The sequence below is a fragment of the Mustela putorius genome, unplaced genomic scaffold, assembly GCF_011764305.1.
Source record: "Mustela putorius furo isolate JIRA1106 unplaced genomic scaffold, ASM1176430v1.1 tig00003974_pilon_pilon_pilon, whole genome shotgun sequence".
Lineage (NCBI taxonomy): Eukaryota > Metazoa > Chordata > Mammalia > Carnivora > Mustelidae > Mustela > Mustela putorius.
In genome coordinates this window covers 226,238-242,447 of record NW_025422117.1, presented here as the reverse complement: position 1 = coordinate 242,447, position 16,210 = coordinate 226,238, and the positions used below count along the sequence as shown (strand labels likewise).

The window sequence follows — 16,210 nt, the reverse complement described above, 5'->3', positions numbered from 1 at the left end:
GCAGAGAACCCCTAATTTGGTGAAGGGAACAAGCATCAAAATCCAGGAAGCACAGAGAAATCCTCTCAAAATCAGTTAAAACAGGTCCACACTCCGTCATCTAATACTTTCTCTTTCTCAGTGACAAAGAGAAAATCCTGAAAGCAGCTCAGGACAAGAGATCTGTAACATACAATGGTAGAAATATTAGAATGGCAACAGTCCTATACACAGAGACCTACCAGGTCAGAGGGGACTGGCATATATTCAGAACACTAAGCAAGGAAAATATGTTGCTAAGAACACTATATCCAGATAGGCTGTTGTTGTAAATAGAAGGAAAGATAAAAAGCTTCCAGGACAAATAAAAACTAAAAGAATTTGGCAACACCAAACCAGCCCTCGAGGAAATATTAAAAGGGATCCTCTAAGCAAAGAGACAGCCTAAAAAGTAACAGATCAGAAAGGATTAGAGACAATATGCAGTAACAGTCACCTTACAGGCAATACAATACCACTAAATTCGTATCTTTCAATAGTTACCCTGAATGTAAATGGACTAAATGCCCCAATCAAAAGACACAGTGTATCAGAATGAATTAAAAAACAAGACCCATTGGTATGCTGTCTATAAGAAACTCATTTTAGACCCAAAGACACCTCCAGATTTAAAGTGAGGGGGTGGAAAATAATTTACCATGCTAATGGACATCAGAAGAAAACTAGGTTGGCAATCCTTGTATCAGATAAATTAGATTTTAAGCCAAAGACTATAATAAGTGACGAGGAAGACACTATATCATACTTAAAGTGTCTGTCCCACAAGAAGAGCTAACAATTTTAAATATCTATGTCTCTAACATAGGAGGAGCCAATTATATAAGCCAATTAATAACAAAAGCAAAGAAACACACGGACAGTAATACAACAATAGTAGGGGACTTTAACACCCCCCCTCACTGAAATGAACAGATCATCTAAGCAAAAGATCAACAAGGAAATAAAGGCCTTAAATGACACACTGGACCAGATGGACATCACAGATATATTCAGAACATTCCATCCCAAAGCAACAAAATACACAATCTCCTCTAGTGCACGTGGAACATTCTCCAGAATAGATCACATCCCGAACCACAAATCAGGTCTCAGCTGGTACCAAAAGATTGGGATCATTGGGAAAATTCCCTGCGTATTTTCAGACCACAGTGCTTTGAAACTAGAACTCAACCACAAAAGGAAAGTTGGAAAGAACTCAAATACATGGATGTTAAACAGCACCCTACTAAAGAATGAATGGGTCAACCAGGAAATTAAAGAAGAATTGAAAAAACTCATGGAAACAAATGAAAATTAAAACAAAACTGTTCAAAATCTATGGGATGCAGCAAAGGTGTTCCTGAGAGAAAAGTATATAGCGAGACAAGCCTTTCTCAAGAAACAACAAAGGTCTCAAATACATACCTAACCGTACTCCTAAAGGAGCTGGAGAAAGAACAGCAAATAAAGACTTCTCTCCACTCCAGTGGGAGAAGAGAGATAATAAAGATCAGAGAAGAAAGCAATGAAAGAGAAACCAAAAGAACAGTAGAACAGATCAACGGAACTAGGAAACTGGTTCTTTGAAAGAATTAATAAGATTGATAAACCCCTGGACAGACTTATCAAAAAGAGAAAGGACCCAAGTTAATAAAACCATGAAAGAAAGAGGAGAGGTAACAGTCAACACCAAAGAAATACAATTATAAGAATATATTAAGAGCAACTATATGCCAGCAAATTAGACAATTTGGAAGAAATGGATGCATTCCTAGAGACGTATAAAGTACCACAACTGAACCAGGAAGCAATAGAAGACCTGAACAGACCCATAACCAGTTAGGACATTGAAGCAGTCCTCAAAAATCTCCCAAAAAACAAGAGCCCAGGGCCAGACAGCTTCCCAGGGGGAATTCTGCCAAACATTTAAAAAAGAACTAATATCTATTCTCCTGAAACTGTTCCAAAAAATAGAAATGGAAGGAAAACTAAACTCACTTTATGAGGCCAGCATTACCTTGATCCCCAAACCAGACAAAGACCCCATCAAAAAGGAGAATTACAGACCAATAACCCTGAAGAACACAGATGCAAAAATTCTCACCAAAATACTAGCCAATAGGATCCAACAGTACATTAAAGGGATTATTCACCACAACCAAGTGGGATTTATTCTTGGGCTGCAAAGTTGGTTCAACATCTGCAAAGCAATCAATGTGATACAATACTTTAACAAGAGAAAGAGAAAGAACAAGAAACATATGATACTCTCAATAGATGCTGAAAAAGCATTTGACAAAGTACAGCATCCTTTCTTGATCAAAATTCTACACAGTGTAGGCATAGAGGGTACATACCTCAATAACATTAAAGCCATCTATGAAAAACCCAGAGCAAATACCATTCTCAATGCAGAAAAACAGAGTTTTTCTCCTAAGGTCAGGAACACGGCAGGGATGACCACTATCACCACTGCTATTCAATACAGTAACAGAAGTCCTAGCCTCAGCAATCAGACAGCAAAAAGAAATAAAAGGCATCCAAATTGGCAAAAAAGAAGTCAAACTCTCACTCTTTGTAGTTGATATGATACTTTATGTGGAAAACCCAAAAGGCTCCACCCCAAAACTGCTAGAACTCAAACAGGAATTCAGTAAAGTGTCAGGACATAAAATCAATGCACAGAAATCAGTTGCATTTCTCTACACCACCAACAAGACAGAGGAAATAGAAATTAAGGAGTCTATCCCATTTATAACTGCACCCAAAATCATAAGATACCTAGGAATATGTCTGACCAAAGAGGCAAAGAATCTGTACTCAGAAAACTATAGAATACTCATGAAAGAAATTGAGGTAGACACAAAGAAATGGAAAAACTTTCCATGTTCGTGGATTGGAAAAACAAGTAATGTCTATATTACCTAAGCAATCTACACATTTAATGCAATCCCTAACAAAATACCAGCAACTTTTTTCAAAGAAATGGAACAAATAATTCCAAAATCCATATGGAACCAGAAAAGACCCCAAATAGTCAGAGGACTGTTGAAAAAGAAAACCAGAGCTGGTGGCATCACAATTCTGGACTTGCAGCTCTATTACAAAGCTGTAATCAACAAGACAGTATGGTACTGGCACAAAAACAGAAACACAGATCAATGGAACAGAACAGAGAGCCCAGAGATGGACCCTCAACTCTACGGTCAACTGATCTTTGACAAAGCAGGAAAGGAGGTCCAATGGAAAAAAGTCTCTAACAAATGGTCTTGGGAAAACTGGACAGCTACATGCAGAAGAATGAAACTGGACCATTTCTTTTTACCATACACAAAAATAAATTCAAAATAGATGAAAGACCTCAATGTGAGACACGGATCCATCAAAATCATTGAGGAGACCACAGGAAGCAACTCTTCGACCTTTGCCACAGCAACTTCTTCCTAAAAACATCACCAAAGGCAAGGGAAGCAAGGGCAAAATGAACCATTGGAACTTCATCAAGATCAAAAGCTTTTGCACAGCAAAGGAAACAGTCAACAAAACTAAGAGTCAGCCCAAAGAATGGGAGAAGATATTTGCAAATGACATAGCAGATAAAGGGCTAGTATCCAAAATCTATAAAGAACTTCACAAACTCAACACCCAAAGAACAAATAATCCAATCAAGAAGTGGACAGAAGACATGAACAGACATTTCTACAAAGAAGACATCCAAATGGTCAATGGACACATGAAAAAGTACTCAAAATCACTTGGCATCAAGGAAATACAAATCAAAACCACAATGAGATACCACCTCACACCCATCAAAATGGCTAAAGGTAACCAGTCAGGAAATGACAGGATGCAGAGAAAGGGGAACCCTCCTACATTGCTGGTGGGAATGCAAGCTGGGGCAGCTACTCTGGAAAATACTATAGACTTTTCTCAAAAAGTTGAAAATAGAGTTACCCTACAACCCAGCAATTGCACTACTGGGTATTTACCTCAAAGATACAAAAGTAATGATCCAAACGGGCATGTGCACCCCAATGTTTATAGCAGCAATGTCTACAATAGCCAAACTATGGAAAGAACCTAGATGTCCATAAATAGATGAACGGATAAGGAAGATGTGGTGTACACACACACATACACACAATTATGCAGCCATTAAAAAATGAAATCTTGCCATTTGCAATAACGTGGATGGAACTATAGGGTATTACACTAAGTGAAATAATGAGAGAAAGACAATTATCATGTGATCTCACTGACATGAGGAATTTGAGAAATAAGAGGATCATAGGGGAAGGGAGGGAAAAATGAAACAAGACGAAACCAGAGAAGGAGATAAACCATAAGACACTCTTAATCTCAGGAAATAAACTGAGGGTTGCTGGAGGAGAGCGGGGTGGGAAGGATGGGGTGGTGGGGTGATGGACACTGGGGAGGGTGTGTGCTATGGTGAGTGCTGTGAATTGTGTAAGACTGATCAATCACAGACCTGTACCTCTGAAACAAATAATATGTTTAAAAAAAAACAAAAACAAAACTATGATTCCTCTTCATCCACATTTCTAAATAAATGCAGCGACTTAACCAAAAGTAATTTAGAACTGCAATGGCCATTATCTGATCTCCCCTAACACTTTTCTGAAGGTTGAACTGGGCCACCATGGCTCTGAAATTGTCAAAGCTGTGTGGATGCCTATTTGGATTGGTGTTTTGAAGCTTCCAAAGGTTATCAGAAATCTAAAATTGCCTCTCAGAAAAATACAATTTCTAGATTAGCTGAGGCAAACAATTACAAAGACACAATCGTTTCTGAGGTCTCGCTTTTCTCCCTGCCGTCTTGTCTCAAGATGCGGCCGCCACCTTGTGCTCAAACTCTGCCTCCCACACCATCATCCTCCTTCCTTTCCATACTGCCTGCCCCTCCTCTATACCCTCAGTTTCCCTCCTCTAATTCTCTAGCTGAAATTATTTTTCCCCCCAAAGTGACTGAGGACCTCGATAGGTTTGCTGAAGAATTGAGCATAGTTGTTCAAACTTAGCAACCTGGTTTCTCAGATTTGTATCAATTCGTCTACATGCTTGTTGGTGAAGTTCGGGCCCAACACTGGATAAAACTACTCCATGGAGAAGATCCTGAAAGGGGTTTAGAGAAACAGACACCTAACCTTTGGAGAGATGCAAAACACTTGCTGGAAATCTCCACTGAGCAAGTATAGTAGCTTTTCTCAAGCCTGTTGATTGAGCAAAATCACTGTTGATTTAGGATGGCACACAAAAGCCTGGAACCCATTCATGACTATTACAATCACCTCCAAATTGTCCTTAAATTCTGATGTTCCTTTAAATGCTGAATCCATGTAGGTAGCATTTAATTTTATGTTTATAGTGCATTCTCGTTTAGTTAAAAGGAACAGGGTTGAATGGGAAACTATGTTTATTCTAGATATAGTCATCCTAGATGTGTTACCCCGCCCCCAAAATAAAATTCTTAAAATTCTTCATTTTCATCTCTGGCAAATGAAAGCTCCTGAACAAAACAAAAAACATACTAATTTTTAGTATTTGCAAAGAGCCAGGATATTGGGGAAAAAGTTGTTTTTGGCTTAGGAGCTCCTGGTACCTTCAGCCCCCTAGCCAGTATCTCCAGGATCCTCCTAATTCCCAAGAACAGGGCTCTAAGGAGCTACAGAGGCTCCTCCCAGTCCTCCTCCTTAATCAACTCAGAGAAACCACCCTTCAGACTGGGAATGCATCTCTGTCCTCATTGATACCAGAGCTACACTCTTGGTGCTCAGCGCCCCCCCACCGGCTATGAAGCAGTCCCTGCCCTGGAGCAGTAAAGTGGGGGGTCTCCAATAAACCTCAATGGGTTCCTATCTCTGAACCTACTCCCTTTTGTCTAAGCACTCTGATACCCATACCTTTCTCCTTCGTTCCTCATTCTTCATTCATTGGGCTGAGAGTTCTTAGAAAAATACACCAGAATTCCTTTCTCCCAAAAGGGGAAATAATTCTAGAATCTGAACTCAGTAATCAAAATAGGCAACCAGGTAAATTAAATGAACCTTTGACATCTTTTATTTGCTCTGACTCTGACAACACTACTGCTGAGTCCGAGGACACTGATCATTTGCCCTATTGGGTCCATCCCTGATGGACAAGATCTTCAACTAGTATTGGCAGAATTCATAGTGTGCCTCCCATCAAGACTCAGATTCCTCAAAACCTCTCCTGAGAATTAATGAATATCCTATAAGTAAAGAAGCCTTTCAAGCACCATGACAGAAGATCACAAAGCTCAAGGCCTTATTATCCCTATAATATGCCTATTTTACCTATGAGGAAATCCAATGGCCAAGGATGGAGGTTTGTGAAGGACCTCTGAACAACAAATGACATTGTTATCCCTCAGGACCCTGCTGTTCCTAACCCATACATGGACATCCACTCCCACTGGCAGCAAATTTTTCACTGTAACTCATCTACACAATGCATTCTTTAGTATTCCGGTTGATAAAGATCAACCAGTATCTTTTTGCTTTCACTTAGGAAGAATGGAAAGACACCTGGACAGTAATGCCCCCCAGTTTCACAGAGTCCTTAGAAGCTGATTTGGATGTTAAGTTTTTTTTTTTTACAGGCTCTAATTGGTTAAAATACCTAGATGATCTGCTTCTCCGTTCTCCTTCTCAAACCTCTTCATAGGAAGACAGCATTCATCTGTTAAAACTTTTGGCTTTAAAGGGAAATAAACACTCCAAAGACAAATTTGTTTGCTCAAACTCAGGTTTGATACTTGGGGCACCTGCCCTCAAAACAAGGACTACATCTAGATCTAGGGAGATTTCATTGCATTCTGAACTTTCCAAAAACCTAAAATTGAGGCCAATTATAAGGTTTTTTTCAACTGGCTGACTACTGTTGAAACTGGATTCCAAATTTCTCTCTTATGGCTCAATTTCTAGAAGATTTACTAAAAAAGTCATGATCTTGGAGTCCTGGGATCAACCCCCCCCACTGGGCTCCCCGCCGAGCAGGGAGTCTGCCTCTCCCCTCTGCATGTGAGCATGCGCACATTCTCCCGCTCTATCCAATAAATAATCTTAAAAAAAAAAAAAAAAAAAAGAGGAGATACCTAACAATTGCCCAAGAGGGGAAAACAATATTGGAAATCTAATAATTGTTGGTTCAATAAAAAGAGAGAACTCTGGTTTGGACCAAATAACAATCTGGCCCTACCAGAAATCTTCCAAGTTCCTACTACTTACCACTATACATGCCTTAAACCACTGTGGTCTACTGACACAAGACAGTATTCATGAACCAATACTGGTGGGGACATATTAATGAGGTTGCAAGAAGGGTTACCTCACTTGCCCCACCTGTCAAAAACACAATTCAGGGAAACCTGTTTGCACAGATGGATTTCAGTGTTTTCCCATCGCATGGACAGAAGTTTCAGTAACGGTCCATATGTTTTCTCAGTGGACTGAAGCTTTCCCTTGCAGAGAGGCCGCTGTTTTTATCATGGCTAAAAATTCTGTTAGAAAAGTGATCTGTACCTGGGGAACAGTGATCTGAACCTGGGGGAACCCTCTCAAACTTCACAGTGATTGGGAGCCCACTTTAAGGAGCAGGTGCTTTGATGTCTGTGCTGTTTGCCCAGTTTTATCAATGTCATAGTGTAGATCATCCTCGATTCTCCATGAGTTGAGCATATTAACAACACTATTAAGACTCAATTGGCAAAATATGCTGAGATCCTCCAAATACCTTCGCCAAGAGCACTGCCACTGGTTCTTCTAAATCCACCCCTTTGAAACTCAAACTCTCCTCCTTTGAGATGGTCACGGAGGTCCAATGCACTTGGCTCCTACAGCTCCTTTGGCCCACAGTAGATAAAAGGGGATATACTTCAATAATGAAAAAGCCTAATTACTTCTATGAAAAACCACATTAGGCAGAGTGATCTTTTTCATTGCGAGATGATGACCTTAAGTAAGCATCACATCTTGCAAACTGGAGATTTCATCTCTAGAAAAAGGCACCTCCAGAAAGACTACTCAATCTTGCTGGAAAGGCTCTTATCGGGAACTGCTAATCCCTGTGGCACCAGACTCCAAGGAATAGGCTCTTGGATTCATGGGACACATCTAGAGAAATCATTAAACCCTGAATGGACCTCTACACCATCTGGGGACCTCCAAGCAAAGATTTCCTCAAATGAAAGCAAACCACATCTCACGATACAGTTTTCTCAGCTTGTCTGGACCAGGCCTGTATAACTTTTCTGCACTGTTTGCTTCTACTATCTTTCTTAGAAAGGAAATAATCTTGTGCGCATTTTCCAAACCCTTGTGAAAGGGAGAAACCTCTTGAGTATGGCCTTTCAGCAACAGGCTCGTCATGATCCCATTACAAATTAAATTTCACTTGCTTTCTCTGAAGGGTTAGAAAATTCAGAATTTACGAATGTTTTTCATCTGCACTATTATCTGATTCTGAATTCTTATTCAAATTCATGGTTTCTGAATTTGCAACCTCACAGGCTGTATGACTGGATAACATCTGTTTTCAAATGGTTCTTTCAAGATAACAGTACTATTTTTGAAGTTTTGCTTATTTTGCAAAAATTTCATTAGTTATTGCTTCATGTTTATACCTGCACTTAATCTCTCAAAGACACGTGGTTAATTCTTCCAGTGTGCTCTTACCGTATTATTTTGTCTTCATGGCTACTTTAAATAGGGACTTCCAGGAGGCATACAGGACTCCAGGTTTGCCTCCATAGGGAGAACTTTTCTCCCTTAAGTCGGATTATGTGCCAGTATATATCTTCAGCTGGATACTTTCTGACCTAGGGGCCCCATTTAGAACCATCATACAATTTGGAAATTACTTCTTCTGTTTTTATGTAATTATTTTTGTATTTAGTAGCCTATCAAACTTTTATAAAAATGATGTACCCAATAAGGAGATGATTTCTAATACTTGAATTCAAGTAAGTCTTGAATTCACACAGACTTTAGATGGTCAGGAAGGAAAACTCCTGAAGCACTTCCCTTCCTGTTACTCAAATGCGGCTTTTAAGCGGTGTCCAAACCTATGTACTTTCCATCAATGTTGGCCAAGATAAGTGGGAAAGATCCTTTCTGGCACTGAGAGACAGCACCACTAAATATGAAACCTGACTTTTGGTCAGTGATGCTTTCAAGGAAAGATGTTGATCAAAAGGGTGAAATGTAAAAATTATTAAACAGAAACTTCATTAAAGTGGATTAGGGATGGAGAAGGGGCTGCTGTACCACTCGTCAATTACAGTAAGAACTGTCAATTGCAGACTCCTAACAGAAAATTTTCAACAGGAATCATCAATTACAGGCCCCAATAGAGAAAGATGAATTTTGCATCTCCTACAAGAAATTGATTAGTCCTGCAACTCAACCAGAGAGAAACTCATCATATCCGCTCTGGCTTTTCTCCAAAGGCTCTTGTTCCAAACTATCCCTCCAAGCTTTCTCAGTCTCCAAAAAATAGCGTCCCTCTCCTTTGTTAGACTTGCCTGTGGTTTTGCCATAATTTGATAGTTCCTAATTGCAGTTCTGTGTTATTCCTGAAAAAGTCCATTTTTGCTGGTAAAATAACTTATTTTTAAGCTTAACCAGTACAAACTAAGTTATAAAATAAGTCATGGGTACATAAGGCATAGGATAGTGACTAGAGTTAATTGTACTGGTCTGCATATTTGAAAGTTATTAAGAGATGTTAAAAGTTCTCAACATGAGAAAAATAAACCAAACTTGTACCTATATTAGGTGATGGATGTTAACCAGACTTACGGCTATGATTTCACAATATATACAAATACTGAATATTACTACACCTGAAACTAATATGTACAGTTAATTATATCTCAATTAAACTGTTTTAGTATCTTAAATATGCAGTGTAGTGTCAGGCGATGGGCTCTTCTTAGGACCATAAGCTGTTTCTTTGGCGAACTGTCAAAAACTGGTGTTAAAAAGTTCATGCTAACTAAAGAAAGGAACTTTCAAATTTTAACTTCTAGAATACTAAGAGCAAAATTCAATAGCTCTAAGTTTTTTTTTTTTTTTGCAACGTGCTATGAACTAATTTCAGCGGAGGACACTCGGGGAAGAACTGAGTTGTGGGAAGCTGCCTTCTGCGCAGGAAGCCCAGGAGCCGATCGGTGGAGTCGCTGTGAAACTCGGTGCTCCCAGTACCGGCTCCTAAGAAGAACCGCTGCGTCCATGGAAGTTGCCTGCATTAAACGCCACACTCCAGCTCCCGCTCTTCCTATCCTTTTCGTAAACGCTAATGAAATCCAAACTAGTTAAACAAAGGCCCCGAAGTTTGGAAAACCGTGGGCGAGGCAAAGTAGGAACGGCGCGGGGGGGGGGGGGATTGGCAGGGAGTGCGGCGCACGGGGTCGCAGGGGCTGAGGGGATGCCCCGACGCCCAGCACGAGGGCGCCCGCAGCCGCGGTGCAAGGAGCTGGAGGGCCGGCCGCCGGCGAGACGGGGTCCGAGGCGCCGGCAGGGACCCGCGAGCCCGCAGCCCCGCCGACCCTCCCTCCGCGCTGGGCTCGGCAGAGAAGCGGCCGGCCCGCACCCACCTGGCCTCCAGCAGCAGCGGCGTCTCGGGCCACTTAGCGGCCAAGTGGGCCGTCACCGCCTTGGACGCCGAGGCCGTCCGGGCGCCGAGCAGCGAGAAGCACAGCGCCGTGGAGCCCAGGAGCAGCCGCACCACGTCCGCGGCCTTTGCCATGGCGCGGAGGGGGAAGCGCGAGCCCCTCGGACCCCCGCGACCACAGCCCGCAGCCGCCACCGTACCGCCGGCTCCTCCCGCCGCGCGGCCGCCCACTTCCGGTGGGGGGAGCTCGAGTCCGTTACTCAGAGCCGGGGCCGGGCGGGCAGCGAGCGCATGCGCGTCCCGCTCCCGCGCCGTCCCGGGAGCCCCCCGGGGCTGGATCCTGGAGCCACGTAGGTGCGGGCGGGGCCGGATCGAGTCTCGCCGCGGCCGACGCTCTGGCGGACCTGCGATCCGGCCTCTGGTTCTCGGGCGGAGGCTGCGGGACGCGGGGAGGGAAGTCTGGGCTCCCGGAGAGCGAACTGGGATTGCGGCCGTCTGAGGCTGGGTGCAGATGCCAACATTTGGAAGCAAAGGCAGGGGCTGTTGTGGATTTTATCCACGTTTACCCGGGCGGAAAATAAGGCCCATCAAGGTTCAGTTGTCGACTTTATGGGCTTCTAAATTTTATTGCATATTAGAGTCATCTGGTAGGGCTTTGAGAAAGCCTGATGCCCGGTAGTAGTTAACCCACCCCGCCCCCAGGTGATTCAAGTGGGCAGTCAGGTTTGGAAGCCAGTGACCTCACGTGGAGGCCGTGTTAGAACGATGGGTGTTTGGGTGGGGGGGAGCCTGGGTGGTTCAGTCAGTTAAGCGTCTGCCTCGGTGAGCTCAGGTCATGATCCTGGAGTCCTGGGATGGAGCGCCGCATCAGGATCCCTCCTGGGTGGGGAGCCTGCTTCTCCCTCTCCTGCTCCCCCTGCTTGTGCTCTCTCACCGTCTTTTTCTCCCGGTCAATTAGATAAATAAAATCTTTAAAAACAACACCACTGGCTGTTGGCCTCACAGGATCTGGTGCGTGCGGGTGTTGGGTATGGGGTATGGGCGGGGTGGGGAGAGAAGAATTTGCATTTCACCTCTATCAGGTTCCCAAGTGATAATGATACTGCTGGCTGGAAACCTCTCTTTTTTAACCTTTGTATTCAAAAGTGGTCCACAGAGTAGCGGTCGCTGCAACATCACCTGTGAGCTCATTAGAAATGCAGAATCTCAGGCCCCACCCCAGGCCTACTGAATCGAAATCCCCAGGTTAACAGGAACCCCAGGTGGTACTGTACGCATTAAAGTTTCAGCAGATCTGGTTTTGAGGGTGGCCGGTGAAAAGACGCATGGGAAAGTCATAGTTGCTCATGTCATTATCAGCCGAAATCACACAGCTTTCCCTGAGTCTTGATTTAAACCAAGGACTGTCTGACCCCAAAGCTCCTGCATTTACTTTATGAGGCTCAAAGAGAAAAGCTTGCAGCAGAGTTAGGTGGTTTTCCAGTAAATATGATTCATCAAATCAAAACACTCAGTTTTATTTAACTGGGCAGAGGGGAGCCTCAAGATTCTGGCTCCTAGTCAAGAATGATTCTTTTTCTCTTCAGAAGACTGTTAATTTATTATAAATATTAAAATATATGGTAAAGAGAAGCAGTAGCTGGGAAAAATAGTTGAGGAGAATGCACTGATCCATTCCTTGTTTCCAGTAACTCCGCCACCTTATAAGGAAACTGGATCTCTTGAAGGTGCTGATCTTTTTTTTTTTTTTCCATTTCCATACATTTGCTTAGTATATGCCTTTCCTTAGAAGACCCTGCTCATTTTCCCAAATAAAACAATAACACCCCTCGCCAAGAAGACCTTGTTCTTGAACTTCTATTCAGGTGTCGCTTCCTAAGTCTACCCTTCTTTTCCCAGTTGTTCCTACTTGTTATGATCTATCCCTCCTTCAAATCCAGTAAGCTCTTTATTTTCTGTCATATATCACTTGTTAGTCTCACTTTAGAATTTGAATACAATACTTATTTATTTCCCCTATTCAGGTGGTGTTTCCCCTAGGACTCATGTCTTACGTATTTTTAGTATCCATGGCAATAACTAGCACAGTACATGTTAGTCGGCCTCAATAAATATTGAACAGTCCTTGTTTGTTTGTTTGTTTGTTTGTTTGGATAAGTGGGCAAAAAGCTAAGGCAATGAGTAAAGAGCTTCATTCCTATCCACAGAACATAACGTAAATATATATTATGAATCTTCCACAACTATTCGCTTTAATTAACTCCTCATGTCTACTTATTCTTGGACTGAAATTTTGACTAAAATTGTAGGATGAAGGAAATAAGATATTTACAGTGAATATCTTCAATGAAAGCATATCTGATGGTTGCCAATTTTAAAGAAATGACTTGTGGCGTGAAGAGTCACATAAAATACACTATTAAAGGACACTCCTGAAACACATATTTATACACATTCTAGTATATTTGAGTTCACAGTAGGGAGGAATGCTACATTTCTCTTTTAAAGGACAAAATTAACCCAGTGTCATTTATTTACATAATGATTGTACATTTTAGATTACATAGTATTTTCCTAGAAATTCAGGTGGGTTTGAAATATTCCTTAGACTGACCATTCCTAGGCTCATTTCTTCATCTGCAGAACAAAAGAATAGGACAAGGGGATATGACCTTGTTGGAGGAGATCATCAGGAGAGCTGCTATTGGTCCTCAGGGCCGGACTCAGACGATGAGACTCTTTACTCTCTCTTCTGTCCTTGGAATGTAAGCGCTGCCCACTGTTCCCACATCAGCAGCCACTGCAAGGAAGCAGCCTTCGGAGAGTAATATTACTGAAACAATCTTCTCCGTATAAAAGACTGAACTCTGTTAAAGCCTCAGTATAAACTCTTAAGCAGCTGGCAGGTGAGTGCACAGATCTACTTGCCTTGCGGTGTCCCCGACCAGCCTTGTAAGTAAGCTCCTTTACTTATTAAAACTGCCACCTACCAATGTGGAGTGGTCTGCTTCTTTCTTCCATATCTCCTTGTCCTCTGAGTATGGCAATGAGTTTCAAATTTCACCCAGGGAACTCTCAAGGTTGAGAGCCAACATCGAAGCCTCTTCTATATGTCATATCCACGTACAGATAGAAATATTAAAATGCAAAAGTTGAGTAACTCAGAGATAGAAATATTAAAATGCAAAAGTTGAGTAACTCAGAGAAGGTCACTCCAGTTAATAGAGCAGCAAAGCAGTCTAACATTCATTATCAATAACCCTTCGGCACAGATCAGCTATGAAGGGAATGTGGTTCAGGGACACAATTGAATATTTTTTAGAAAAATGTTATTCAAAGTTATTCACATCAGGGTAATATGAATGAAAATTGATGATGATAGCAGTTTTCATTGTATGTGGAAGAAGTGATTAATGAGTGCTTCATAATAAGAATATTGTGTTTAATAACATAAATCATCTTGAATTTTTTTAGGTAGGTACAGCATGGACTATATTTATTTAATGAAAATAGTGGTGCTATGTGAGGATTAAGTTGCTACCAAATTACTATGTAATATAATAAAACTTTAATTTTCTCTACCTAAAGATGTCTCACAGCTGAAATGGCTTTTAAAAAAATATTACCCTGTAGGTCTTCCAGATTTCCTTTACTATAACAAAGATGCTTTTCTCGTTGCTGGTTTTTGGTTTTTTTTTTTAAGATTAATTATTTTAGAGAGACAGTGTAAGTAGGGGGAGGGGGAGAGGGAGAGGGAGAGAAGCAGACTCCTCACTGAGCCCAGAGCCCGACTTGGGGGCTCAACTCAAGACTCTGAGATCATGACCTTGAAATCATAACCTGAGTTGACATTAAGAGTTGGATGCTTAACCCACTGAGCCACCCAGGTGCCCCACCTTTTTCTCATTTTTTATTTGAATATCTTAAGTACAAGAAAATGTCCTACTCTTCATTTCAGCTGGGAAGAATGTATAAACTTACTTAATTTGTTATAGTTACACTCCCTAGCAAGATTATGCTAAAATCATAAATGAGTTATTGTTAAGTGTGAGTAAATTTGATCTTTGTAATTTTGCATATTTTATTTAACATATATTACAGATGCTTTGCAAATGTCTAACTCCAGGTCTGTTTGAGGAAATTGTTTACTGTAGTTTGTTTACTACAGTGGCTTTCAAATAACAAATTAAGTATATGAAATATGTAATCCTTTAATCAATTAGGATGATATAAAAACATGACATCTACTATTTAACAACATCCTTTTATACTTACATACATGGTCAAAATTTTATAATTGTGCATTCAAGGTTTACTAAGTCACCATTGCTTCTACTATTTTGTTTTGTTTCTTTCAGAAAACACATAGGATTGAAACATGTTGGTGTCCGACAACATGTGTCCCGTTTTTACATCTTCTAGTAGAGGCTAGTATCTTTATCTGCACAAACTCATCAATTTATTCAAAATACATTGTTTGTCATCTGTGGGAAGCTGACTGTATCATATGTTAGGAAAGAATACTGAGTGAATAAAATGGTTACTGTCTTTAAAGGGTTTATGGTGTAGTGAAACATAACAACGTATACCAATAAATTATTATAGCGAAAAGTCAATAAAATTCTATGGAAGTCAGAAGATACTTTTTTTTTAAAGATGTTATTTACTTGAGAGAGAGAGAGCATGAACAGGGGGGAAGGGCAGAGGGAGAGAATCCTCAAGCCTACTCCTGGCTGAGTGCAGAGTCTGACTTGGGGCCCAAAGTATGGCTCGATCCCAGGACCCTGAGATCATGACCTGAGCTGAAATCAAGAGCTGGACACTTAAACGACTGAGCCCCTCAGACACCCCCAGAAGAATACATTTATTCAGAAATCTTGTTGAACAAATAAACAAATAAGAAGCTTTAGTAACTTTTCTCATTCAAATTATTTCATGGATTTAAATCGAGAACTTTGAGAAACTGCACAAATCCTTTCAATCCCTAGGGAAGCATCTGATTCTACATCATGAATATCAACAACAAAAATAAGCATTTGCAAACCAGCTGCTTCACATTTATTTCATGAGCCATGGTCTCAAACCCTAAGTGACTTCCTCATTTGGTTGGGGTGGGGGGTAGTACAGTACATAAAAAGTAAATTATAATGAGGAGTTTTATGCGAAAAGACTTGGAGGACTGGCACATGACAATGAACGTGACGAGAATTAAATTTCCCATTTTGCGATATCATGAAATATTCTTTTTCTTTCTTTCTTTTCTTTAAATTTAAAAATGTAGGGCTGCCTGGCTGGTTCAGTCAGAGGAACATGCGACTCTTGATCTTGAGGTCATGAGTTTGAGTCCCACGTTGGGTGTAGATATTACTTAACTATAAATAGATAAAACTTTAAAAACTAAAATAAAAATTTAAAATGTAAAACCACTCCTAATTCAAAAGCATTAAATGTATTTGGCCCATGAACCCTAATAGGCAAAATTTTGCTCTAGGGGAAGTTTTGCAGGAAAATTATACAAGAAAGAATTATTTATAGAATT

The 16,210-nt window shown here is 41.0% G+C and overlaps 1 protein-coding gene across 3 annotated transcripts in view; it reads right to left on the bottom strand.

The window, feature by feature from the left end:
* The window catches only part of UGGT2 (UDP-glucose glycoprotein glucosyltransferase 2), a 186,357-nt gene extending 175,390 nt beyond the window's left edge, over positions 1–10,967 (bottom strand). For all 3 annotated transcript variants that reach the window (XM_045070885.1, XM_004746131.3, XM_045070886.1), the window contains exon 1: positions 10,655–10,967. In XM_045070885.1, coding sequence (XP_044926820.1) covers positions 10,655–10,806 — 152 coding nt within the window. In that variant the 5' untranslated portion in view covers positions 10,807–10,967. The remainder of the gene's footprint in view (positions 1–10,654) is intronic.
* Positions 10,968–16,210: the final 5,243 nt, after the last annotated feature.